This window comes from Echiichthys vipera (assembly GCF_963691815.1).
Source record: "Echiichthys vipera genome assembly, chromosome: 22".
NCBI classification, from domain to species: domain Eukaryota; kingdom Metazoa; phylum Chordata; class Actinopteri; order Perciformes; family Trachinidae; genus Echiichthys; species Echiichthys vipera.
Window position 1 is genome coordinate 15222194 of NC_139847.1, and position 21450 is coordinate 15243643.

The following is a 21450-nucleotide window of genomic DNA, read 5'->3' on the forward strand; positions in this document are numbered from 1 at the left end:
CTCAAGCTCTCTCTGGTGGTACTTGAATGAAACTCCAAGGTAAAAAAAGGAAACATTAATTACTTAATTAATATGACACTAAACAAAAAACTAAACAACTTTTTCCTATAATATGTTTGTTTCAATATCAGCCTGCTAGGCAGTCACGTTCATGAGTTACAAGCTAAACTGTGATGGCAAGATAAGAAGTGGTAAAGTGATTGGTTTGAAAACAGTGACATGTCAGTTCTGATGCTACCCTTCCTACAGTGGCTGTGGCTGAAGACAGTGAACAGTAAATAATCTTCTGATTAGGAATAAACCTTCCTGTCCGGAGCTGAATAGTGTCGGCTTAGGCTACTGTGTTTTAAGATTGGTCTAAGTGGTGGTACTTGAGAGAGCCTGATATTTTCTGAAGTGGTGCGTCATGTACAAAGTTTCAGAACCACTGCCCTAAGCAATCCAGTTGTTGGTTAATTATAATTTGAATTCAAATGATTTCCATCACACAAAAACAGTGTTTAAAGCAAGAACGTTGATAAGAGGCAAGGGTAACATAATTAGATGCTAAACCAATTTTACCATAAGGGATTAGACCAATATTTGGATTATCATTATAAAAATGTTAATAAATTGATCATGTCAAATATTATTGGGAATGGGGAAAAATAAACAAATGTGCATAATCAATTTCAAATACATTATGGGATATAAAACAATAAATAATCAAGTGGGGAAAAAATAAAGCATAACTTACATTAGAAATGTGTTAAATGTCTATTCATATTAGTGCTGCAGTAAGTAGTTTAAGAGATGAGTCCTCCCTCTGTGTTGTGCCGCGGCCCCTGGATGCATGTGTACGCGTAGTTAGCCAGAAGCCCGTGCACAGCCGACCAATCAGGTTGCGGAGGAGAGGCTGTGCCTGGACCGGCTGGCAGACACCCCGGGGACAGTGCTTCAGCCGCAGCTCAGCCCCGTGCTGGTGACAGCAGCACTGACAGCGACTGGACCAGGTCCTGACTTCACCACCGTGTCTGTTTAGAGCAAGGTAGAAGGTTTTTTTGTAGCTTTTATTCTGACTTGCACTGACTTTTCTAACACTCAGTCCTGCTAAAGTTTCTCGGGTGTTTGATTTTGTCTCTTTCGATACTCCCGGCTCGGATGGCTCAAAAGCTCTCAAGCCAGCTAGGACACAAACACTCACTTCCGGTAGTGCCTTTCAAAATTAAATCTTGCGTGCACACACTCTATGGTTGCGCGTTGTAATGAGTGAGGTGAGTCTTTATTAGTTTTATTTTGAAGGTAACATCCGCGTGCTTCCGGCCTTTTGGTAGCTAGCTTTACGAGCCGCAGTCCGAGGTGGCAGGAGGATTTAACTCGATGTATTATTGCTCGAGCTGACTTTAAACTCGGTCTGATACATTCAACAGGCGCCATTTAATCGTCGGCAATAATTAAGCACAGTTTTTGTTCGGAAAAAACGAAAGAGAAAGGGAAACTTCCACCCAATAGTTTGTGCCCGGTCGGTGGAGGGTGTGGAGTCGAAGTGTGACGAGTTACGTCATTCATAGTTGCGCTGTGAAAAGTGGCCATCAACAACAAGCGGCCCAGACTCATCTAATACTGAAACATTATAACTAGGTGGGCAAAACACACATGTATATTTAACGTTTTATTACTTGTTGCAACTGTTTCCACACTCCATCTTGTGCGGATAGAACTGGGTGAAGGGTATTTGTGAACTGTGTATGAAGGCACGCACTGTATAGAGAACTGTCCAGAAAGAAGATACAATGATGATGACGTCACACATTCTTAGTGACATGGACTCTTCCTGTGCGCACAGAGCAGAGCACAAACACTATCTCTGAAATGTCAAACGTGTCAAGCCCAGGGGTGTGTCGCCACATCCGCAAGCTTCCACATTTTGCTGTCATACCGAATATTTGTGGAGATATTGGGATGTATTACACTTTCCATGGAGATCACACTGCATCAGTTTTGGACTCTGCAGAGTTTTGTACAGTCCTTTTTAGGGCGGTTTGGTTTGACTACAGACAATGCTGACAACGGACAGTGTGCTTCTGCAGGGAGATGGACAAAATACCTCTATGTGGCTATATTTTTTGGCTTTAGAAAAAAAAACCATTACATACATGCTGAGAAGACAGAACAGTTAAGTGGTAATTGAAGATGAGCTTTCCTTTCCCTTGTGAATAAAATATAGATGTGGTAGATACACGCTTGTACTGATCACAAGCCTGCTATGACTATATATTGAGAAACAAATACCACTGTGATTATACATAAAAAGCACTCTGTAATAGCTGGTGTAGCCTTTTTGAAATAGTTTGCTTTGGAAATCTGATCAACATTTAATAAAAAAACATACCCATGAAGGAATTCAGTCTATGTGCAGGCTATTGCAAGTTTGAAGGAGCTTGCATCATCACCAGCTGCAGTCAATTTCCGACTTACTTCCTGCCTCAAATGGTTTAGGGAAAACAAAATGACAAAAAGCTTATATTAAAATGATTTTGTCATATATTGCTATGGTTCGGTCCCACTGTACTATTTTTGAATGGCAGGTGTGGAGCTGTTTTCCCTTTCCACCTTTCAGTCTGCTTTGTTTGCTTAAAGGTTGAATATGTAGAATCTTTATTAAAAGCCATATATATATTTTAAACAATACACCAATGAGAGTGTTGCTGTTCCATAAAAAATAGATTTAGTCTTTTTTTTTTTACGGGTTTGACAATGACTTTCTGTCACGTTCTGTTGACATTTTCCCAGCCAATAGCGGCCTGCATTGCTTGTTGCTAGGGTTGTCTGTTGTTCTGCTACAGAAACAAGGAATCATTTTGAGTTGAGAACTACCTAATGGATTCCACAGCACTCAAAGACGTTAAATACTGTTGTAAAATTAATTGATTAGTCCAAATGAGTCGTTCCCCTGTATGATTCATCACTTGATATGGAGCGGGCTGATCGCTTGACACACTCGGCAACTAACATGGCAACCCGACTGCTGGAATTATTTTTTGTTGTTGCAACTACGATCTTGAGACACTAGATGGTGGTGTTCTGCTCATTCTCCATGTTCAACCTTTAATCATTTATGGATTATTTTTGTTTTCAGATGGCTGACGTGGAGCTGGTGAAGAAGATGCTGCGGGCTGTCCTCCAGGCCAACAAAGGCGGAGTGTCACTGTCCCGTCTGCAGTCCGAGTACAAAGAGCTGACCGGGGAACAGATACCAAACAAACAGATGGGACACAACCACCTGGATGCACTGCTAGCCAGCATGCCCTCTGTAGTCCGCACGGAGCGCAGCCGCTCTGGAGAGGTGTGTGTGTGTGTGTGTGTGGCTGGGGTAGAAGGTTGTTATTGTAAGTGACACTACGATTCAATTTCTCCGCAATGACTTCCCTTCAGATGCTCATAATATCTTCTCTGTGGGATGTTGACTGGTATGTGACTAAAGTTTAAAAGTGCATCGTTTGGTTAAGATACACATCTGGGTGTGAATAGGAGGTATGACCTTGCTTGACCCTGTGATGAATCTTTCATTGATATCAGTATTTATCCTTCTACTCCTCTCTCCCTCTGTAGATGGTGTGTTTTGCCTCAGGAGCGAATGACACTGCACATATAGCTAAGGTGGTGGCTCGTCAGCGCAGCTCCAAGAAGACAGGCCGACCCCACCTGGTCAACACCCAGATGAGGGTCAAACCGGCTGCCCCACTCGTCCTCAATGGTAAGACTTTGGACCACCATTTTGGGGCATATGCGGGCATTAAGACAGCTAGACAACCCTTTTCTTCAGCTGATGTTAAAAATAATTAAAAATGTATATAAAAATATATATTTTTTTATTGAACTCCACTTTCTGTCAAGCTAATAAATTCAATTTTGTTTAGGTAGAAAGAGAATTGGCAAGGCAATGGTTTTGGATGTAATGGCTTTATCATTACAGTACTCAACAGGAAACTATAATACACTTTCTCATAAGATGCACATTTCACTTTTAATCTTGTAGGCTTTTCTTTTTATCAGCCTCTTCTGAAGAACACACATTTAACACTGTTCAATTACACAGATGTCTACTAAGCCATAACAGGATTTAATTCAGTTTGGTATTGGATTAAATGTCAGTGCAGTTACAGCTAAATGTGGGAAGTATACACATGTCTGCTTTATAGTCTGGGTCTTAAAGCTAATTTTAGATGATTATAAATGAATCTTTGAAAACCTGTCGTTAGTATAGTACTTTATACTCTTTAAGGTCCACAGCAGGGATACTTTTCAGATTCAACCAGCTCTGTATCGTAGCAATGTGGGCAGCGTGTGCAGATGAACAGTATTTCCTTCCATGGCAGTAATCCCTGTGAAGCGTAGCAGTGCTGATCTCTGCGGACTCTTGTCAGACCTCCGGTGCTCCGAGCTCCACGTGCTACCCCCACAGAGGAAAGATAAACACACTTTACGTGCACACACTGCCCATACTGCAATGACAAAGAGCTGGATTTAAACCAGCAAAATATCTTTTTAATCAGTAATCTGTATTTTCTTAAGCACAAATATGGAAATGAAAAAGATTGTGAACAGACTAGCAGCTCTGTGGCTCAGTTGTTTGCACTTCAGCTGCACCCTGGTATTGGGTGTCTTGTGTGTGTTGGACTATTGTGTGTATCCAACACTGGAATAGAACAATACATGGTTATAAAGAACTTGAATGTTGTTTAAACGTGAATGAATGACTACTTGGCACTCTATTCAAAACACGTTTGACAACATAGCAAAGACAACTCTGGGTTAATATCAGCACTGATAAACAGTAAATGTGCTCTGATATAAAATGCTGCATGGTTTCCCATTAGTCCTAGTGTCATTGTCAGATGTTTGGTGTTATTTTGAGCAGTATTAGTGGTTAAAAAAAAAGCTGTTTTAATGCCTTCACCGTGCTGCCACGAGCTAATCAGTGTTAGCCACGTCCGACTGTTAGCGACTCTCCTGCATTCCTACATTAGTTGGACGTCTGTCTCCATGGCTTATTTGATATATGTAAGTGCCATGGGATGATTTACACCTTAAGAAATACTGAGGCCATGAGTCCAAGGCCCCCTTTCCCAAAGAATTTTTTTAAATATATTTTTTAATATTTTACTGTTTTCTTTTTCTTTTTTTTTTACAATTATTTCCATTATTATATCCACTATTGATTTTTGCTCAAATCACTCTTCCAGGAATAAAGTCACAAATTGATATAAACTTAAAGGGTATATGCTGTATATATATTTATACTATATGCTGTAAAAATATATGACTGATCAAACTCATTAATCCCCAGTGAGCTGTCACCTGTATGTAGCTCTTCATCCATCCATCCATCCATTCAATCCAATCATTTAATGTCTTAAATATTTACAAAACGTTTCCAGACTCCTCTTGGTGCTGGAGCTACAGTGCAGTGATGCTGCAGCAAGAGAAAAAAACAGAAAGTGCCCAGTTCCTGTGTCAGTACTGTGACAATGCAACATTAGCAAATACTTTCTGTGGCGCAGCCCGACAGTTTGTGGATGAACGAGTGGCCTGTTTTAACTGTTTAACCTGCAGTTCCCTTGGCACACACACACACACACACACACACACACACACACACACACACACACACACACACACACGCACACACGCACACACACACGCACACAAGCAGACACATATCCTATGTTCAAAGCTGCACAGGTGTATCATGTTCATATGTCAGCACACATGCATTATTACTGTACATATTAGTGTACATATTATCCACACACAGTTCTGAACCTTTTTTCATCTTTTCATCTAACACATTCATACAACGTAGCTGCAAACATGCAGTCTCACAAACCCCTCCACACATACAGACGTGTACACAAAGGTCTTCTTAGCGCATACACCTCCGCTTCACTGTGATGCTGCAGAACATTCTCAAGCAGTCAGAGGAGGAGGTGGGAGGTGGAAGTGTAGTGAAGGGAGAGAGAGAGAAAGAGGAGGAGTGGCAACGAGCGTGTCGGAGAAAAAGAAAAGCAGAGGGACGGTGTTATGGGAAGGAGGGAGGGGGTGGACAGATGACAGGGAAGGGGGGTCAGAGAGAGAGGAAGAGAGAAGGGTGGGGTGTTGAGATTTGAGGCTAATGCAGCCTATAGCCGCTGAAGAGCAGCTGATTCACAAATCAAGCTCTTCGTCTGTCTCTCATTCTCTCCTCCTCCACCTCACCAGGATATTGATATTCAGGCAGAGACAGACCACGGACTGTGTCCATGCCGGTGAGGTGACGCGGCGTCTGCTCTCAGTGCGTGTACTTCTCCTCGCCTATATTTGCATGTGGCTTTAAGCTTGCGCCTGTGTGTGTGTGACTGCTGAGTTTCTGTAATGTGTACGCCAGTAGCTCATACGGTACTAGTAGCATATCCAAGATCTAGAAATGGAAATTGCCTATTGGTGACTTTTGAAGACATAGGCTGGCAAAGATGCTGGTTGTGTTTTGTCGCTGGAAATATTTGAATAAGATCGAGGATGAGAAAGCAGGAGAGAGTTCTAGATCTCGCTGAGGAAAAGAGATGAAGAAACAAGTGGAGATGAAAGAACAGTTGGAGAATTAGGAGAAAATAAGAGGAGTAGAAATGACTAAGGGTTATGCTCAACAGGGTATGTTGGTGACGTAACTTAGCAGAAATGTGATGTCATGCTGTGCTTGAATGATGTAACATCACAGTGATGACGGGCTGGTAGGTGCTGTGTTAAGATCATTGCACTCTGACTTTTGGGTATTTTTTACTCATCTTACAGCGACCATCACAGATTACAGTCATAGAATAATCCTGTTACTTGGTGTTACACGTATTTCTCCACTAGAAGTGACGCTTAAAACTGAGGAGACAATTGTTAAGAAAAATCAATTATACAATGACAGAATTTGAAACAAAAAACATGATATTTTTTCTTTATTCAGGGTGTATATAAAGGATATTGTATTCTATATTGTATAGTAAGTATACTCTTTTCCAGCAGAGCCCCACTTCATATTCACACACATACGTTAATTTATCTTAAATGTTCCACATCCACATGCAAGCATAGTCTCCTGAATTGTGATTTCCCTTTAGCTATTGATAGAAAATACTGTAACTAATATTTTACTTTTTTTATTATTATATTAGTTTTAACAAACATTAGGGCTGACTAAAATCTTCTAACCCAATATAGGTCCTTTAATATCTTCATAATGATATATTTCATCATATATCATGTTTTTCCGTAATTCAGTCAATAGTCTCTATGTTTTCCCACATGGCCATAGAAACGATATCTGGAAAAACATATGTCACACACTTTTATAACATTTTGATGATATGGTCATATCACCCAGACCTCAAACAAATTGTTCAACATTTTGGGAAATACACTTAAATGATTTCTTGTTGAGAGTTAGACGGGAAGTTCGATACCACTCATGTCTGTGCATTAACTACTCAGCAGCTAGAGCCAGGCGTTGTTTAGCAGAAGTTAGCATAACGACAGCTAGCCTGGCTTTCTCCAATATTGAAAAATAAGCATACAAGCACCTTTAAAAGATAGTAATTAACATGTTTTGTTTGGTAGTTAGTCACAGACCTGATATTCCATATGTTTTCCCCTGCGTCCAGTCTTTATGTTAAGCTAAGCTAAGCTAAGCTAAGCTAATGGACTCCCTGCTCTAGCTCCATTGTGGAGACATGGGAGTGTTATCAATCTTCTCATGTAACACTCAAAGCAAATAGGCACATTTCCATGAGCTTCCCCACCCATTTATTACACAATGCATTTGGGAATTTAAACAGATAAATTGAAGTATGCACAGGACAGCCTTCTCAACTTTTAATCTACAATACTGTGTCGTTGCTGCTTGCTGGCTCGATGTTGCACACCAGCAGATACTGGGTCTACAGATATTGAATTTTCTGTGCCCTCCGGTCAGACACACTGCCTTGTCTTAGCATCAGGTTTAGCTGAGTCAGTGTGTGTATGAGTGTGTGGGTGTGTACTTTAAGTCCATAGTTTTACTTGTTTGCTTTCTCTTTCTCTGCACAGCCAAACCTCAAACCTCTCTGAGGCAGCCAAACCACCGCGGGCGAGGCGGCGGTAGAGGAGGAGGCGGCGGCCGAGGGACGGGACATGGAGACTTCAGACAGGCGAGGGACATGAGGGATGGCCAATCAGAGGGCAAGACCGGGGCGCATCTGAACAAGCTATCCAATCAGAACACACCCAACAGGAAAGGGAACCCCCCAGCAGAGAAGTGAGTGAGCGGAATGTGTGAGCAGTTGGACACATACTTCACTTCTAATAAGTTTATGAACATCAATTTTGTGATGTCTGAGATAATGTTTAAATATCTTGTTTTGCAGTAGAGAAACTGATTTTTTTTTATTATTGCATGCCTTTCCATGTCATTTTGGGCTTTTATAGCACCGTTACACTGTTTGTGGAAGTCACCACAAACAGTATAACGGTGCTTAAAGTGTAATTCCAACCTGCTTAAAGTGTAATTCTAGCGCAAAATCAGCCCTTGGTCTTTTTCGGCACTTACATCCATCAAATATTAGCAGTATTAGTGGTTAAAAAAGCAGTTTTAATGCCTTCACCGTACTGCCCCGAGCTAATCAGTGTTAGCCACGTCTGGCTGTTAGCGACTCTCCCGGATTTCTCCGTTAATAGTTCCTACATGGAAAAACTGTCATAATGGCTTATTTCATGTAAGTGCCGAAGAAGACCAAGTGGTGATTTTACGCCGGAATTACACTTTAAGAAATCCGAGTAGAGGAATGTGACCAACATGCTCCGAAAGGTTACATCTCATGCCAGAGCATTTCCTGTAGATTCACTGTGCGCTGCTTTCTAAATTCTCTAAACTGTGTGACGATTTTAAAAAATGTCTTTGATGCTACTTTGAAGGAATTTAAGAGTGATGTATTAGACATCTTTCTTCTTTTTTCTTGTCACTCGACCGTCCAGTCCAAACTACAGCCACAAGTCGTTCTTTCTTTCATTCTTTCTCTCTCTCTCTTCCATTCTTTCTCTCTCTCTCTGTCTGGTCCCCTGCTCTCCTCCCACCTGTGTGGTCTGAGCTGAATCAGAATAGGCTTCGGTTGAATGGGAGCCTGGTTGAACTCTGGTTGCTTTTTGAGTGCAAACAGCCTCCCTGCTGCTGCTTATTCAGCACTGGGCTGATGATGTACTCTCTAGATTATTCCGCTTCTCTCTCTGCCTGTCTCTGTCTGTATATTTCCTCCCTTACCAATTCCTTCTTGATACCTCTTTTCTCTTGGCCTACTCAACTACATGTTTGGCACATTTTCACTGTTGCATTCTTCCTGCTCTTTCTTACTGAATTTGTTTGTAAAGGGCTCATTATGCTTTGTCCCTTGACCCTACATTATTTCTATCAATATTGTACTGAGAGAAATCCTATACAGCCCAAGACATCCAGTCACAGTTTGATGAAAAATGATATCATCCATGGCAACAAGGTCAACCCCGCCCTTTCTCTTAGCTTAAGACTTCTCCCAATGCCTCCATAAAAGTTGGTCTCATCAGTCTTGTGAAGAGGTTTTAAGATGAAACTCTTCAATATGAACTTTTAGTGCTATTTAGGAGTCCTCTGATGGTATGATTAAATGGGCCCTGATTGGTTGTTATTAAAGAAACCATCTAGACGAATTGTGAGATATTATCTATCTGCATTGCTTAAATAATGAATCAAGTTTAATCCAGCTCATAGGCTGGCCCTCTCACTTCCATCCATCCATGGCTATGTTGGTCCGTCCACTGTGAAAACAACTGACATCAGTCCTCTGTCAGTGTCACCATGGGTGTCCAGTGTGCCGCTGGCCCTCCGTAGCACAATGGGGCGGCAGGGTGGGAAACCTGGTGTGTTGGCAAGGGACATGAGCCCAGAGCTGGGGGGTTGTGAGCCCTTTCTAATCCCCACTCTATTCTCTGGTAGATTAACGCTTCTAAACCGACACAGAATGAATCAGCACATCCCTCTGTGTCCTTCTAGATCTTGCATTGGACAGGATTCTCCAGCGTTATCATCATTTGTGTGTGTGTGTGTGTGTGTTGCGCATGGGAAGCATGGCAGTACAAGTGGTAAGTTCAGCAAAGACAATAAAAGAGCCTTAAAATAAAAGCACAGGAGAAATGAGTCATCTAAGTGTGTTCAACAGGCTTGGTAGCTCTTGGGTGACTCTTTAAAAAGTACTCCAACTAAGTTTTTGACATTCAAGTCACGTGTTCCTTTGTCAAGAATGTACAATAATGAAATCAAACATTTTTTAAAGAGCAGTCTTCAATCTAAAATGCTCCAGAAAACAATTAACCACCATCTGGACCTTGGACTAGAAACAATGTCACCACAAGGTGCACTCAAGCTATTAAGGATTTAAGAACATGAATGACCATTTTAACTCTCTTCTCACAGCCATTTAGGATCAGTCAAGTTTAACTCCTTTTTGCTCTGTATAGTGATTGCTTTGTACCAGGGTGAGCTAGGAGTCAAGAAGGGGATTGACAGGCTGAATCAAGAGAATTGGAGGAATGAGCAAAGCAGCAACGACGGGAAGACACATGAGGGGTGGAAATAAGGAAAGGATTCACCTAGAAGATACAATTACTGAAATTAAAATCATTTCATCTGTGTGTTCAAAAATACATCCATCCCCGCATCCTCAGTTTGTCACTAAAGAAGTCTGGAGATATAGCATCAACAGTGCAATGCAGTATTCAATGTGCAGTATCTTACGACCCATTGTTGGAGAACAATGAGAGATGAAAGCCATTTGATTAATGGTTTGCGTTACTGAGGACAAACCTAAAAAGACTCAAATTAGACTTTGAGATGTTACCAAAGTCCTTTTTGAAGATCTCACGTTGTGCTTCGCCTGATAAGAGATTAAGGATCGCACATGCAGCACTGAGCCAGGCCTAGAGGTGTTTTTTTATACTACACATGAAGATGACAGAGGGAAAAGGTGGAAGCTCATATAGGTTTAAAACATGAGACAAAGCAGTTCCCAGTGTGTCTTCCGTGCAGTTTTCTTTTCTTCCAGAGCCCATAGAAAATAATGCTCCTCCTTGTTTTGTTCTTTTGTGTCCAGGTCAGACAAGAGGATGGCCCTCCCGTCACGGTTTCAGAAGGAGGTGCATGCTCACCTTTCCAGAAACCCACAACACACGGGTCGTAAGTAGAACAGGCCGATTTTTATTGCTAAAAATAGTTTCTGTGTGGCTTTTCGTCCTTTATATGAACAGAAATGTCGCCTAGACTGTGTAATGTGTGTGCAGACAATTGAAATGCTGACCAGCTGCTCTAAGCATCACTATTTTATGAGGTTCCTCTATTTTCTTTTCTTTTTTTAAGCTTTCAAGGTAACTCATTTCCCAGGTGTAGGTGCTGTCTGTCACCCTCCCTACGTTGTACCTCTGTTTCTTAACTGAGGATGTGTTTGTTGTCTGGTTGCCTGCTTGAGGAAGAGCTATGGTCTGTGTAGTGCACTGGAATGTAATAGCTTAGCTTTGAGGCACATATGTTCAAAGGGTTCAGTCATTTTAGATGTTTATTTCAGGCCCCTACAGACAGAAGAGACTGTTAAAGTTTGGTACTAACTGGGTTAGGCGCCTGATTTTGTTTCCTGTATGTCAAGAGACTTCCCTGAAGGAAGAAAAGTAATGGTTTAGAACATGTGCAAGGCCTACAGCTCACAAGGCTCTGTTTGATTATTGTTTTTATCCCGAATATAAACACTCTGATATCAAAAGATTTGTTTAGTGTAACTCAAGTAGAAATAATGATATCCATGTTTGGATAAGTTTCAAGCAGTACATTTCAGTAAAACTGTTGACAGTCTGAACACCTTTGCAGTCATTATCTAGCTCATTTGAACCTAAGGACCAGTTCCAGTCCATCAAATCTTTGGTTGTGAAGATGCCTCATTATCATTTTTTCTTTTGGATTCAAATAATACATCTCTTTCAAGACTCAAGTTCCTTAGCTTTGGGGGAAAATATGCCGTGCACTCCACCAGTTTCAGGAGCAAGAAGATCAAAGCAATAATTGCATGCAGATGTGTGTGTGATCTCTCTTTTCTCCAACCTTCCAGCACCCCTGAATCTGAACGACAGCATCAGCTCGGGGAAAGGAAAGCCCTATAACCCTCAACAGGTCCAGAGTCGCATCAGGGAGATCCTGGGGAAGTACAGCAACGGGTTCTGGGTGTCGAAGCTGCCTCAGATCTACAGAGAGCTGTATAAACAGGACATGCCCACTGAGGCCATCAAAGACCTGGACACCTGGACACACATATGCACAGTATGTACTCCTTATCATACTGTAGTTATTTGTTTTATTATACTATAATAAGAAGCTTCTATGTTTTCAAATGATTATTACGTTGAACCGATGAACCGAAGCATGACATCTGTATGCACATTTTTTAAGGCAATGTACAGGGTTATATTTAAAATCTTTTATTTTGCACATGTTAGGTAATTATATAGCCGTTTATGTTATGTACTAGATATATCATATAATATATATCTCTTAAAGCACTTCTTACCTTTCTGGCATTTTTACACTTACACTTTACACTTTTCTTTTGTAACCTTAAAATGTTCCTAATGGGGCGGCCGGTGGAACAGTGCTTAGAGCAGTTGCCCCATGTAAAGAGGCGGAAAGTCCTCGAGGCAGCGGCCGGGGATTTGATTCCGACCTGCAGCCCTTTTCTGCATGTCTCCCCCCTCTCTCTCACCCCATTTCCTGTCTGTCCTATACAATAAAGGCTTGAAAAACTGCCCAAAAAGATTATTAAAAAAAATTGTTCCTAATTAGTTGGCCCATTAAAATGTAAACGAAACCAACCAGGTGCTGAAAGTACTTAATTCTAAACTCAAAAATATTTAATTCTCATATATTTCTGATAAAAGTCTGACCAATCATTTTATGCGTCCTGATTAAAATGATTTGCCGAGCTTCCTGCCTGTCATCCGTTGCTCCATTTCACTTGTGCTGCTCATGCTGCGTTCAAGTGCCATGGAAAGTCCGAAGTTTTGGACCTCCAACTAGGCAATGTGAACTGGAATGCCTGTCAAAGTGGAACCTCCTACTAGCGAATCTCCCTCGAATTCGATAGTAGGGGGTTCCACTTTTACAGGCTTTCCAGTGCACTTTGCCTAGTTGGAGGTCCGAACCTTTGGACTTCTCATGGCACTAGAGCGCAGCATTTCTCTTTCACCGCACGTGTCGGGGGAGGAGGGAGTGTCAGAGGTCAGGCAGGGGGAAAAGGGTAGTACATGCAAGAAAGGTAAGAATTGTTTTTCAGTTTAGCTCACCAAAGATACATTTTGGTACTTAGCATACTTCAAGAGCGAACTCTTGCCAACAACAAATGAAAACCAAACCTAAAAATATGTTGTAAACAACCATGCTCTGTTCATGAATTTCTAGTCATATTAAGTCTGTGTTGCCTACAATATTGTTTTAGAAATTCTTTCTATTCATTCTTCTAGGTCGAGAAAACCTGCAGCAGTAACCCGTCAGAACTGCTTCTTTACCCTGCCAAGGAGCAGACCATCACGCCCTCCCCTCCACCTGTCCTTAACCCAAACTCCACCGCTGCCCCTGTCCCAACTTCGAACACTGCCACAGACAAACCAGTGCAGTCTCCCTCCCAGCAAAGACCCCCCAGCACCCATATGACTCGCTCTGGTTCTCGCTCTCCTCAGACTCCGCCATCGTCCTCTTCATCCCCCAGTCCCCCCTCCTCCCCTGCCACCCTCAGCCCCAACCTGAAGCTGAAACTGGAGGAGCTGCTGGTGAAGTACCCCAATGGCCTGTGGGCACATGCGCTGCCCAAGCTCTTCCAGGACACGTACAAAGTCAGTAGCATTTTTAAAACAATATCATATTACCGAATTCAGGAGCTCGGTGCACATTTATGTAGATATAAATATATATATTTAATTTTTATGTATTTACAAGTTTAAACTGCCCGGACATGTCCTGGAGAACCTTCATCTCCTCTCCGACATCTGCACCATCGACTACCCGATGCCTGACAACCCCAAGAGGGCCATCTTGTACAGGAGGAGTAGCAGTGGAGGAGGAGAGGATGAGAACTGTAATAGGAGGAACTCCTCAGCCAGTGAGGAGGAGCTGAAGCTGAGGCAGGAGCTGGGGAGGAGGCTCAGCAACCACGCTGTGCCTTCTCTGCAGATCCCCAAAGAGGAGTACCCCTCTGTGCTAGTGGTGGAGGCCACCAATACCAATGGAGTCATACTCAGGTGGGAGAGAACGGCATGTGCAAATGTACTGTGAGACTCAACAGTTCATATCTCTAATTATCTGTTTCTTCTCATCTCTCAGGTACATTGGTGAGGGTTACTCCCAGGCACAGGAGTCCATGGAAGATGAAATGAGGGAGTTTTACGGCCTGAACCAAAGTAGCCCGACTCCTTTATCATCTCCATCCTCTGGCCAACTTGTTGCTGTCAGGGCCGAGGAGGAGGAGGAGATTCTAAGGGCGCAAGTCTGCGACATCATGTCTGACAAGGTCAAGGTGAGAAGTCAAGAATAAGGGGAACAAATAGTCAAAGGCCAAGTGATGAATCCAAAACAAATAAATAAAAAAAGTCTCTAGGAAGTCTCAAGGAAGGCAGAGAATGATTTGTTTTAAATATGGGAAAGGTTAGTGGGTGGATTATAGATTTTGAGATGTAAGGAAATATCAGTTATCCCTGTGGTCTGTGCTTGTGGCCCTGTAGGTACACTATGTGGATCATGGCTTCTCAGAGGTGATCATCAAAACCAAAGTGTTCGAGTTGCATGAGAAGTTTTTCCAACTGCCTTTCCAGGCGACCAGATGTAAACTGGCAGGTGAGTCTGAATTGGAAAACAAACTCTTTTCTCTATTGCTTTTTCTTTTTGTATTACCCTCTCATTGATTGGCCTCGAGTGAAAATTGATAACTATGTAACTACGTGCGCGTGTCCAGGCCTGGAGCCATTCTGTCAAGAGCCTGCTGTGCTGAAGAAGTTTGAAACGATGGCAAGTGGGAAGATCCTATTGGCTGAGATCCTAGAGAGAGGGCAGACCCCTCTTGTCGTCCTGTATGATACGTCGCAGGATGATGATGTCAACATCAACGCCGCCTGCATGAAAGCCCTGCAGGACAAGACGCTAGCCAGCCCGTTACAGGTACAGGAGAGTTTGTGTTTGTGCACAGTTGGGTTAGTGAGTGTGTGTGTGTGTGTGTGAGTGTGTGTGTGTGTGTGTGTGTGTGTGTGTGTGTGTGTGTGTGTGTGTGTGTGTGTGTGTGTGTGTGTGTGTGTGTGTGTGTGCGTGCGTGCGTGCGTGCGTGCGTGCGTGCGTGCGTGCGTGCGTGCGTGCGTGCGTGCGTGCGTGCGTGCGTGCGTGCGTGCTTGCGTGTGTGTGAGTACAACACATTAACTCTTATCACTGGCTCTCCTCAGGTGAACAGCGCGTATATGAACGTGGCTGTCAGGAGTGTCTGCTCAGATGGAACCATCTACTGTCAGCTGCCCTCCAGAGGCCTAGCCAAGCTGAATGAGATACTGGAGAATATAGAGGCCTACTTCCACTCACAGGTTAACACCAGGCTACATTTGGCATCTCAGTGACTTTTTTAACCAAAAAAATGTGAAATCTTAATTCAGTTGGTGATGCAAATGGGACATAGACTTCCATTGTTGACCAAAAACATTTAAAATCACACAAATGAGCTACAGTGTTATAGGGTCTTTCGTTATAATGAACATGGGCGCTTTACTTTATTTCCATCGTACTGCTGTTGCCATAAATGCTCATTTAAGCATTAAATGAGTAATAATCCACAGCAGGAAATGGTCCCAGACAAATGCACTATTTACTCCATGGTTGCTAAGAACTACAGTACCCTGCTGTTTTAGGAGATTAGAAAAGGAAACAATATATTTGTGACAATTCTTTTTTAACATTTACATCTTCAGGAGAATTCAATGAGCTTGGCGGGGAAGTTAGAGTAACACCAGCATTATCCTTTAACACAACTGAACCACTATTTGATTATAATGCAATTTGCACAGTTATATTAACAAATAGAACCCTAGCCATGAGGACCACACTGATATTGTAATTTGTAGTTAATACACAGGATACAAGGTGAACATCACTTGTAGAGGAGCAGGCTGAAGAATTACAACTGGCGGGGAAATACTGTGATGACATCTACAGTACTGTAAGAGTCATAGTTGTTGTGAAGGGTGACCTCCCCTACAAAATGTATATGTAACAAATATTGTCATTCTATTTATCCTATTGATTTCTTTATAGACCTTATTCAAGTCCGCAAAGCATTTTGCAGCCCATTTCATTTGCTTCTCTGTTCATCTCAGTGTTTTCTTGCTTGTCAGCCTTTAAATTTTGCAGGTTTACATGTTACCTTTGTTTAGTAGATGCAGCGATTGCATTAGGATCTGTCTGTATCTATTTATCAATACTATTTCTAAACGGAACACACATGGAATGCACACATGGAAATGCTTATTTGTCTGTCAATGAAGCTTGGCTGTGTATTTGTGTCCGTTCCAACATGTTTAGTGAGGCACCATATTGACAGGGAGTAAACGTAGTAGACTTAGACTCACAGATTCATCTCAGGAGACTTTTGTGAATGTGTGTCGCTTCTTTCAGGCAGAGTTTAGGACAGATTGAGATTAGGTTGATAATCTTGCCAAGCCACTTAATCTGTTAGCAGCGCAGTGGACTGGATGCTTTTTCTAGGCGTGCTACTGCTGTCCTTTACCGCAGTGGCACGCTCTGTTTATGTAAACACAGCGTGGAGTGTATCGGAAGTCATCAAGCATGCAGGAAAGTAGTGCGATCTTTACACCTCATTGTCATATGAAGGATTTATACAACCTGTAACAAAAAGTTACATCCATAGTTGAGGTTAGGGTAACACTCTCTGCTCGTGTGTTGTAATAAATGTAGGCGTAGTATGGTGACATAAATCCTCTAGGATTAAATCAACCATTCATAATTCTAATTTATACTATTTTAATTACTTTAAACATCAACCACGCTTTCCATTTCAAGTCCCCACAGATCTAAAGTCCTAATCTTTGATGTCATTGCAGTGTACATCTGCAGGAGACTGGGTGGACCTGTGAAATGTTTGTGTGAGCTTTTACAGTATCATTTTATTGCAGTCATAAAGCAGCACATACTGAGTAACATCACCAATCCAGAGGAAGTACAGTGAGTATTAACAATAATCCGATGCTTATGGTTTCTCGATGAAACATGTGTCTGTTCCAGGTAACATCAGAGTTCCTGGTATCCAGACCCTTCTGTGGGAAAGGATGTCTGGTTCGCTACAAAGGCAAATGGTCCCGTGTAGAGGTAATATGGCACTGACACCTGACAAAAAGAATACAGTCACAATTGCACATATGGACAATAGACATTGAGAATGTTTCTGTCTTTAGATCACCAACCTGCACGGCAGCAGGGTGCTCGACATCCTGTTCATTGACGTGGGCGTCCAAGCTTCTGTAGAGGTGTTTGAGCTGAGAGAGATCCCCCCGCCGTTCCTCTGCGACCTCATGGCCATCCCGCCACAGGTGGGAGGGAAATGATATGCTCAAAGGAGATTTTTGTTAGCTAGTGAGGGGGGCATCATTATACAGTCCTACAGATTATCTGAGAAAAATAACTCCCAGCAACCTGTGTTTAGGCTGTGAAGTGCTGTCTAGCAGACCTGGCCGTCAGTGTTGGATCCTGGACTCCAGATGCTGTCCAATGGCTTCGAGAGAGAGTGCTCAACACCACAGACTGTAGCATGAAGGTAGATTGATGCCCATCCTTCCTTAACCTCTAAACATCTTCTTCTTTTACCTCAGTTGTCGTGAGAGGGATCGTTTTGTTTTAGAAATCGTTCAAATTATGCTTTCTTTGGTTCAGTCCCTTGTTTTTTTCTACCTCCACACTCACCTTTCAAGGTTGCCAAGGTAGATGAAACCAAGCGCTGCATCTACGTCTACCTTTTCACCGACAAGAACTTCCACGACCCAGCCCGCAGCCTCAACCATCAGATGGTCCAGTCTAACCTCTTCAAGCAGCAGCCGGACGTTTTCCTGACAAGCCACAGGTTTCTGCTACTTTTATATCCACCTGCGTTATCCCCTCACTATCTATCCAATGTTCTGTTCAAATGTATTTACAGTGTACACTAAATTTCTTGTTTGTTAATACGATTTCACAGCTCTGCCAAGATCTCCACAGCCACTTTATCCTCCAAGACCCCAAGCCCCAGTAACTACACTAATGGGACTCCAACGTCAACTTCTGTCCCAGCTAAGCCTCATGTGAGGAGGGCTCTGTCAGGACCAAGAGGAGGTGGAGGAGGCAGCACGACCATCCCCAGCCCGTCAGAGACACCATCACCCACCTCGTCCTCTCTACCTCCGTTACTAGAGCTGCCCCCAGCAGGTAATAAAGATAGTGGTTATCTTTTCATGTCTAGATGATGACATGTGTACACGTGTACATGTAAGTCTTTTTCTTCTCAGGAAACAACATAGATGTCTATGTATCAGTGGCGTGCCATCCAGGCCACTTTGTGCTGCAGCCCTGGAGAGATATGTACAAACTGGTGGTGTTGATGGGAGAGATGATTCTCTACTACAATAAAACTGAGGAGAAACAACTCAACATAGAAAAGAATCAGATATACGCTGCTAAAGTGGAGAACAGGTGATTACTGATTTCTCCTGATTTGTGGTGGCTTCTGTCTTGTTTAAAGTAGTTGTGCTTTGCCTAAATATATCCACTTTTCCTCCTTCTCTTCTGTCAGCTGGCATCGAGTGTTAGTGAAGGGAGTGCTGACCAATGGGTTGGTGTCTGTGTACGAGTTGGACTATGGTAAACATGAGCTGGTCAGCTGCACGCAGCTCAGACCTCTGATCAAAGAGTTCAGACAGCTGCCGTTTCAAGCAATCACTGCTCAGCTGGCTGGTGAGTAGAGAGGACATCCACACAGGGCTCCACCACAACAAAGTCCCATGTTTGTTACCATTGAAACAGAGATCTATGGTAACTAAGTACATTTACTTAAGTCAGGTACATAAGTATTGTTTTGAGGTACTTTTATTACTTTGAGTATTTACATTTGTTGTTTATTTCTACCATACAGAGGCAAATATTGTACTTCTTGTACTTTCATTGTTTCAAATATTCTTAGCTTGAAGGAACTGCGTAACCTGTTTTGCAGTGTGACAGAGAGAATTGTAATGAATAAAAATTGCAGCTGATTGGGAGACAATGGCAGTGAAGGTATTGCATGTTGCTGAAGGAGGTTCACATAAACATTTGCATTCACCCTGCCATGTAGCTGCATAAGAGGCCAACCTCCTGCTGCAGAAAACATCCCCCAAACCATGACATGACATTGCTAAAGTTCAATTTATTTGGGTCTGATGGAAACATTATGTTCGGCATAGGACTGGGAAAGACCGAACCCAAAGTCAGTTAAATTTGGAGGAGGAAGTGTCAGAGACCAGATCTAAACCTCAAAGAGAATTTATGGAAAATCCTTGGAAACATGCTAGTACGGCAGTGGTATATATATTTTGATCTTGAATGTACCACTAGCTAACTCTGACTACTGACAACGCTCACAGCTAAAAACGCCAAAATACTTTATCAGATGTTAGCTAGCTAAATCCAACAACTTTTAACTACTAGCTAATTCGCTCTACCTCAACCTATTATGTACACTTGTTTTTCTGCATAATGAGTACATTTACTTTTTATATTTTTGGAGTACATTTTGCTTATAGAACTAATGTAATGACATTTTCTTGTAATGGACTACTTTACATTGTTATATTGCCATTTAAAGGATCTGCGTACTTCTTTCACAGTTGCCAAACTCTACCTGAGGATCAATGAATCGAACAATCAATTAATTACTGCCTTCCTTATTTTTGTTGAAATTCAAGAAATAAGCACCCATAAACATAACACTGTCTTGATTAATGTGGTAGCATCCCACATGCTGCAACAACTTGGAAAGCTCCACATTCTTCTGCTACGGGTGTTTTCCTTTTATGTTTCATTAAATGTTAACATTGTATCATTAACAGAAACATGTGCCTAACCTAAATGCTTGTCTCCTTGGCAGGATTAAAACCGAGGCAGTGGTCGGAGGAAGCTTCCATCGTTTTCAGGAACCATGTGGAGAAGAAACCACTCGTGGCCCAGCTGGAGGCCATACAGGAAGCCACTAATCCGTGGGAAAGGAAGTTGGTGGTTTTCCTGGTCGACACTTCGCAGGAGGAAAGGGACATCTGGGTGCATGACATCATGGCTGAATTTGCTGACGAGCTGACCAACGAGCTGTAGACGATGGAAGATCGTCAAGTATTACTAGCCTAGCAGTTGTCCTGTTGCTCAATGGAGAAACTGTGAGTTGTGGATAGACAAAATAGAAGCATATCCATCTTTATCTATCTACCATGTACAGGGACGGAAAGAAGTGTAGGTGATGTGAAAATTAAGTTACAAGAAGAAGGGAAATTGAGAGGTTTGATAGCATGTAGAGACTGGTATTAACAGAAAGACAAGAGGTGAAGGTGTTGTAGCCACTCGCTTGTTGTGTTTTGGGCTGTAGATCGAAGGATGTCCTGATGCGATTTTGAGTGACTGCAGTGTGACCATTGGATACACCCATGCATGATGTTATTCCAAACTTGCCACAAATACTCAAAACATACCTTCAGCATATAGTAACAAGCTGCTGAATATAATATCTAAGCTGTGGACATGCATTCTTACACCATTCTGTATGGGCTTTAATCCAAAGCAGCATTTTACACTACAGCACCGGGAGTGCATCCTGTTTGAGTGTCATCCTGTGTCATCCTGGGGACGCCCTCCTCACCCTGCTAATGTGAGCACCATGCAAAGTGTGCAAAATGTTCAAATGAACTCTTCTCACATTCTAAGAAGACTTATATGCATTTGTTTACAAAATCTGCTTTTTGGAAAGGTATTTCCAATGGTCATAAAGTTTCCAAAAGTTAGAGCAAACATTCCCCTAAGAGGAGAAGAAATAGATGAGTCAGTGACTCATGGGAGGCAGACGTAATGGTAAAAATTCAATTGAAATGAAATAAAACTGACTTTTGACGGTACATTCCTTAAAGCCCACTTTCTGACTCCTGTGATGGCAGTGGCTCGTCCGTCTCTTCTCCTTCTGTGAAACCCAGAGTGGAGTATCTCTCCATTATTATCCTGTTTCATGTCTGACAACATGACTCTACTGCACGTTGCAGATCTTTCTTAATTGTGCACATATAGTTTGATGTTATTATAACAAGCAGATTAAGTTA

General features: G+C 42.2%; 1 protein-coding gene across 1 annotated transcript; it reads left to right on the forward strand.

The window, feature by feature from the left end:
• The first annotated feature begins 926 nt into the window (after nucleotides 1–926).
• tdrd7b (tudor domain containing 7 b) lies at nucleotides 927–21163 on the forward strand. The gene is made up of 20 exons (XM_083937321.1): nucleotides 927–1027; nucleotides 3119–3325; nucleotides 3592–3736; nucleotides 8092–8299; nucleotides 11160–11242; nucleotides 12162–12370; nucleotides 13567–13935; nucleotides 14039–14340; nucleotides 14423–14615; nucleotides 14821–14932; nucleotides 15051–15253; nucleotides 15529–15663; nucleotides 17375–17458; nucleotides 17545–17679; nucleotides 17793–17903; nucleotides 18058–18206; nucleotides 18321–18547; nucleotides 18628–18811; nucleotides 18912–19072; nucleotides 20241–21163. The coding sequence occupies exons 2-20, from the start codon at nucleotides 3119–3121 to the stop codon at nucleotides 20459–20461; spliced, it is 3438 nt and encodes a 1145-aa protein (XP_083793447.1). The 5' UTR covers nucleotides 927–1027; the 3' UTR covers nucleotides 20462–21163.
• Nucleotides 21164–21450: the final 287 nt, after the last annotated feature.

What these genes read in the sequence shown, in the direction of transcription:
- tdrd7b (XM_083937321.1), top strand. Translation starts at nt 3,119, where the DNA reads ATGGCTGACGTGGAGCTGGTGAAGAAGATGCTGCGGGCTGTCCTCCAG. An exon ending in CCTGGACACACATATGCACA is followed by an intron (nt 12,371 to 13,566) that starts GTATGTACTCCT and finishes TCATTCTTCTAG; the next exon opens with GTCGAGAAAACCTGCAGCAG. An exon ending in GCAAATGGTCCCGTGTAGAG is followed by an intron (nt 17,459 to 17,544) that starts GTAATATGGCAC and finishes TTCTGTCTTTAG; the next exon opens with ATCACCAACCTGCACGGCAG.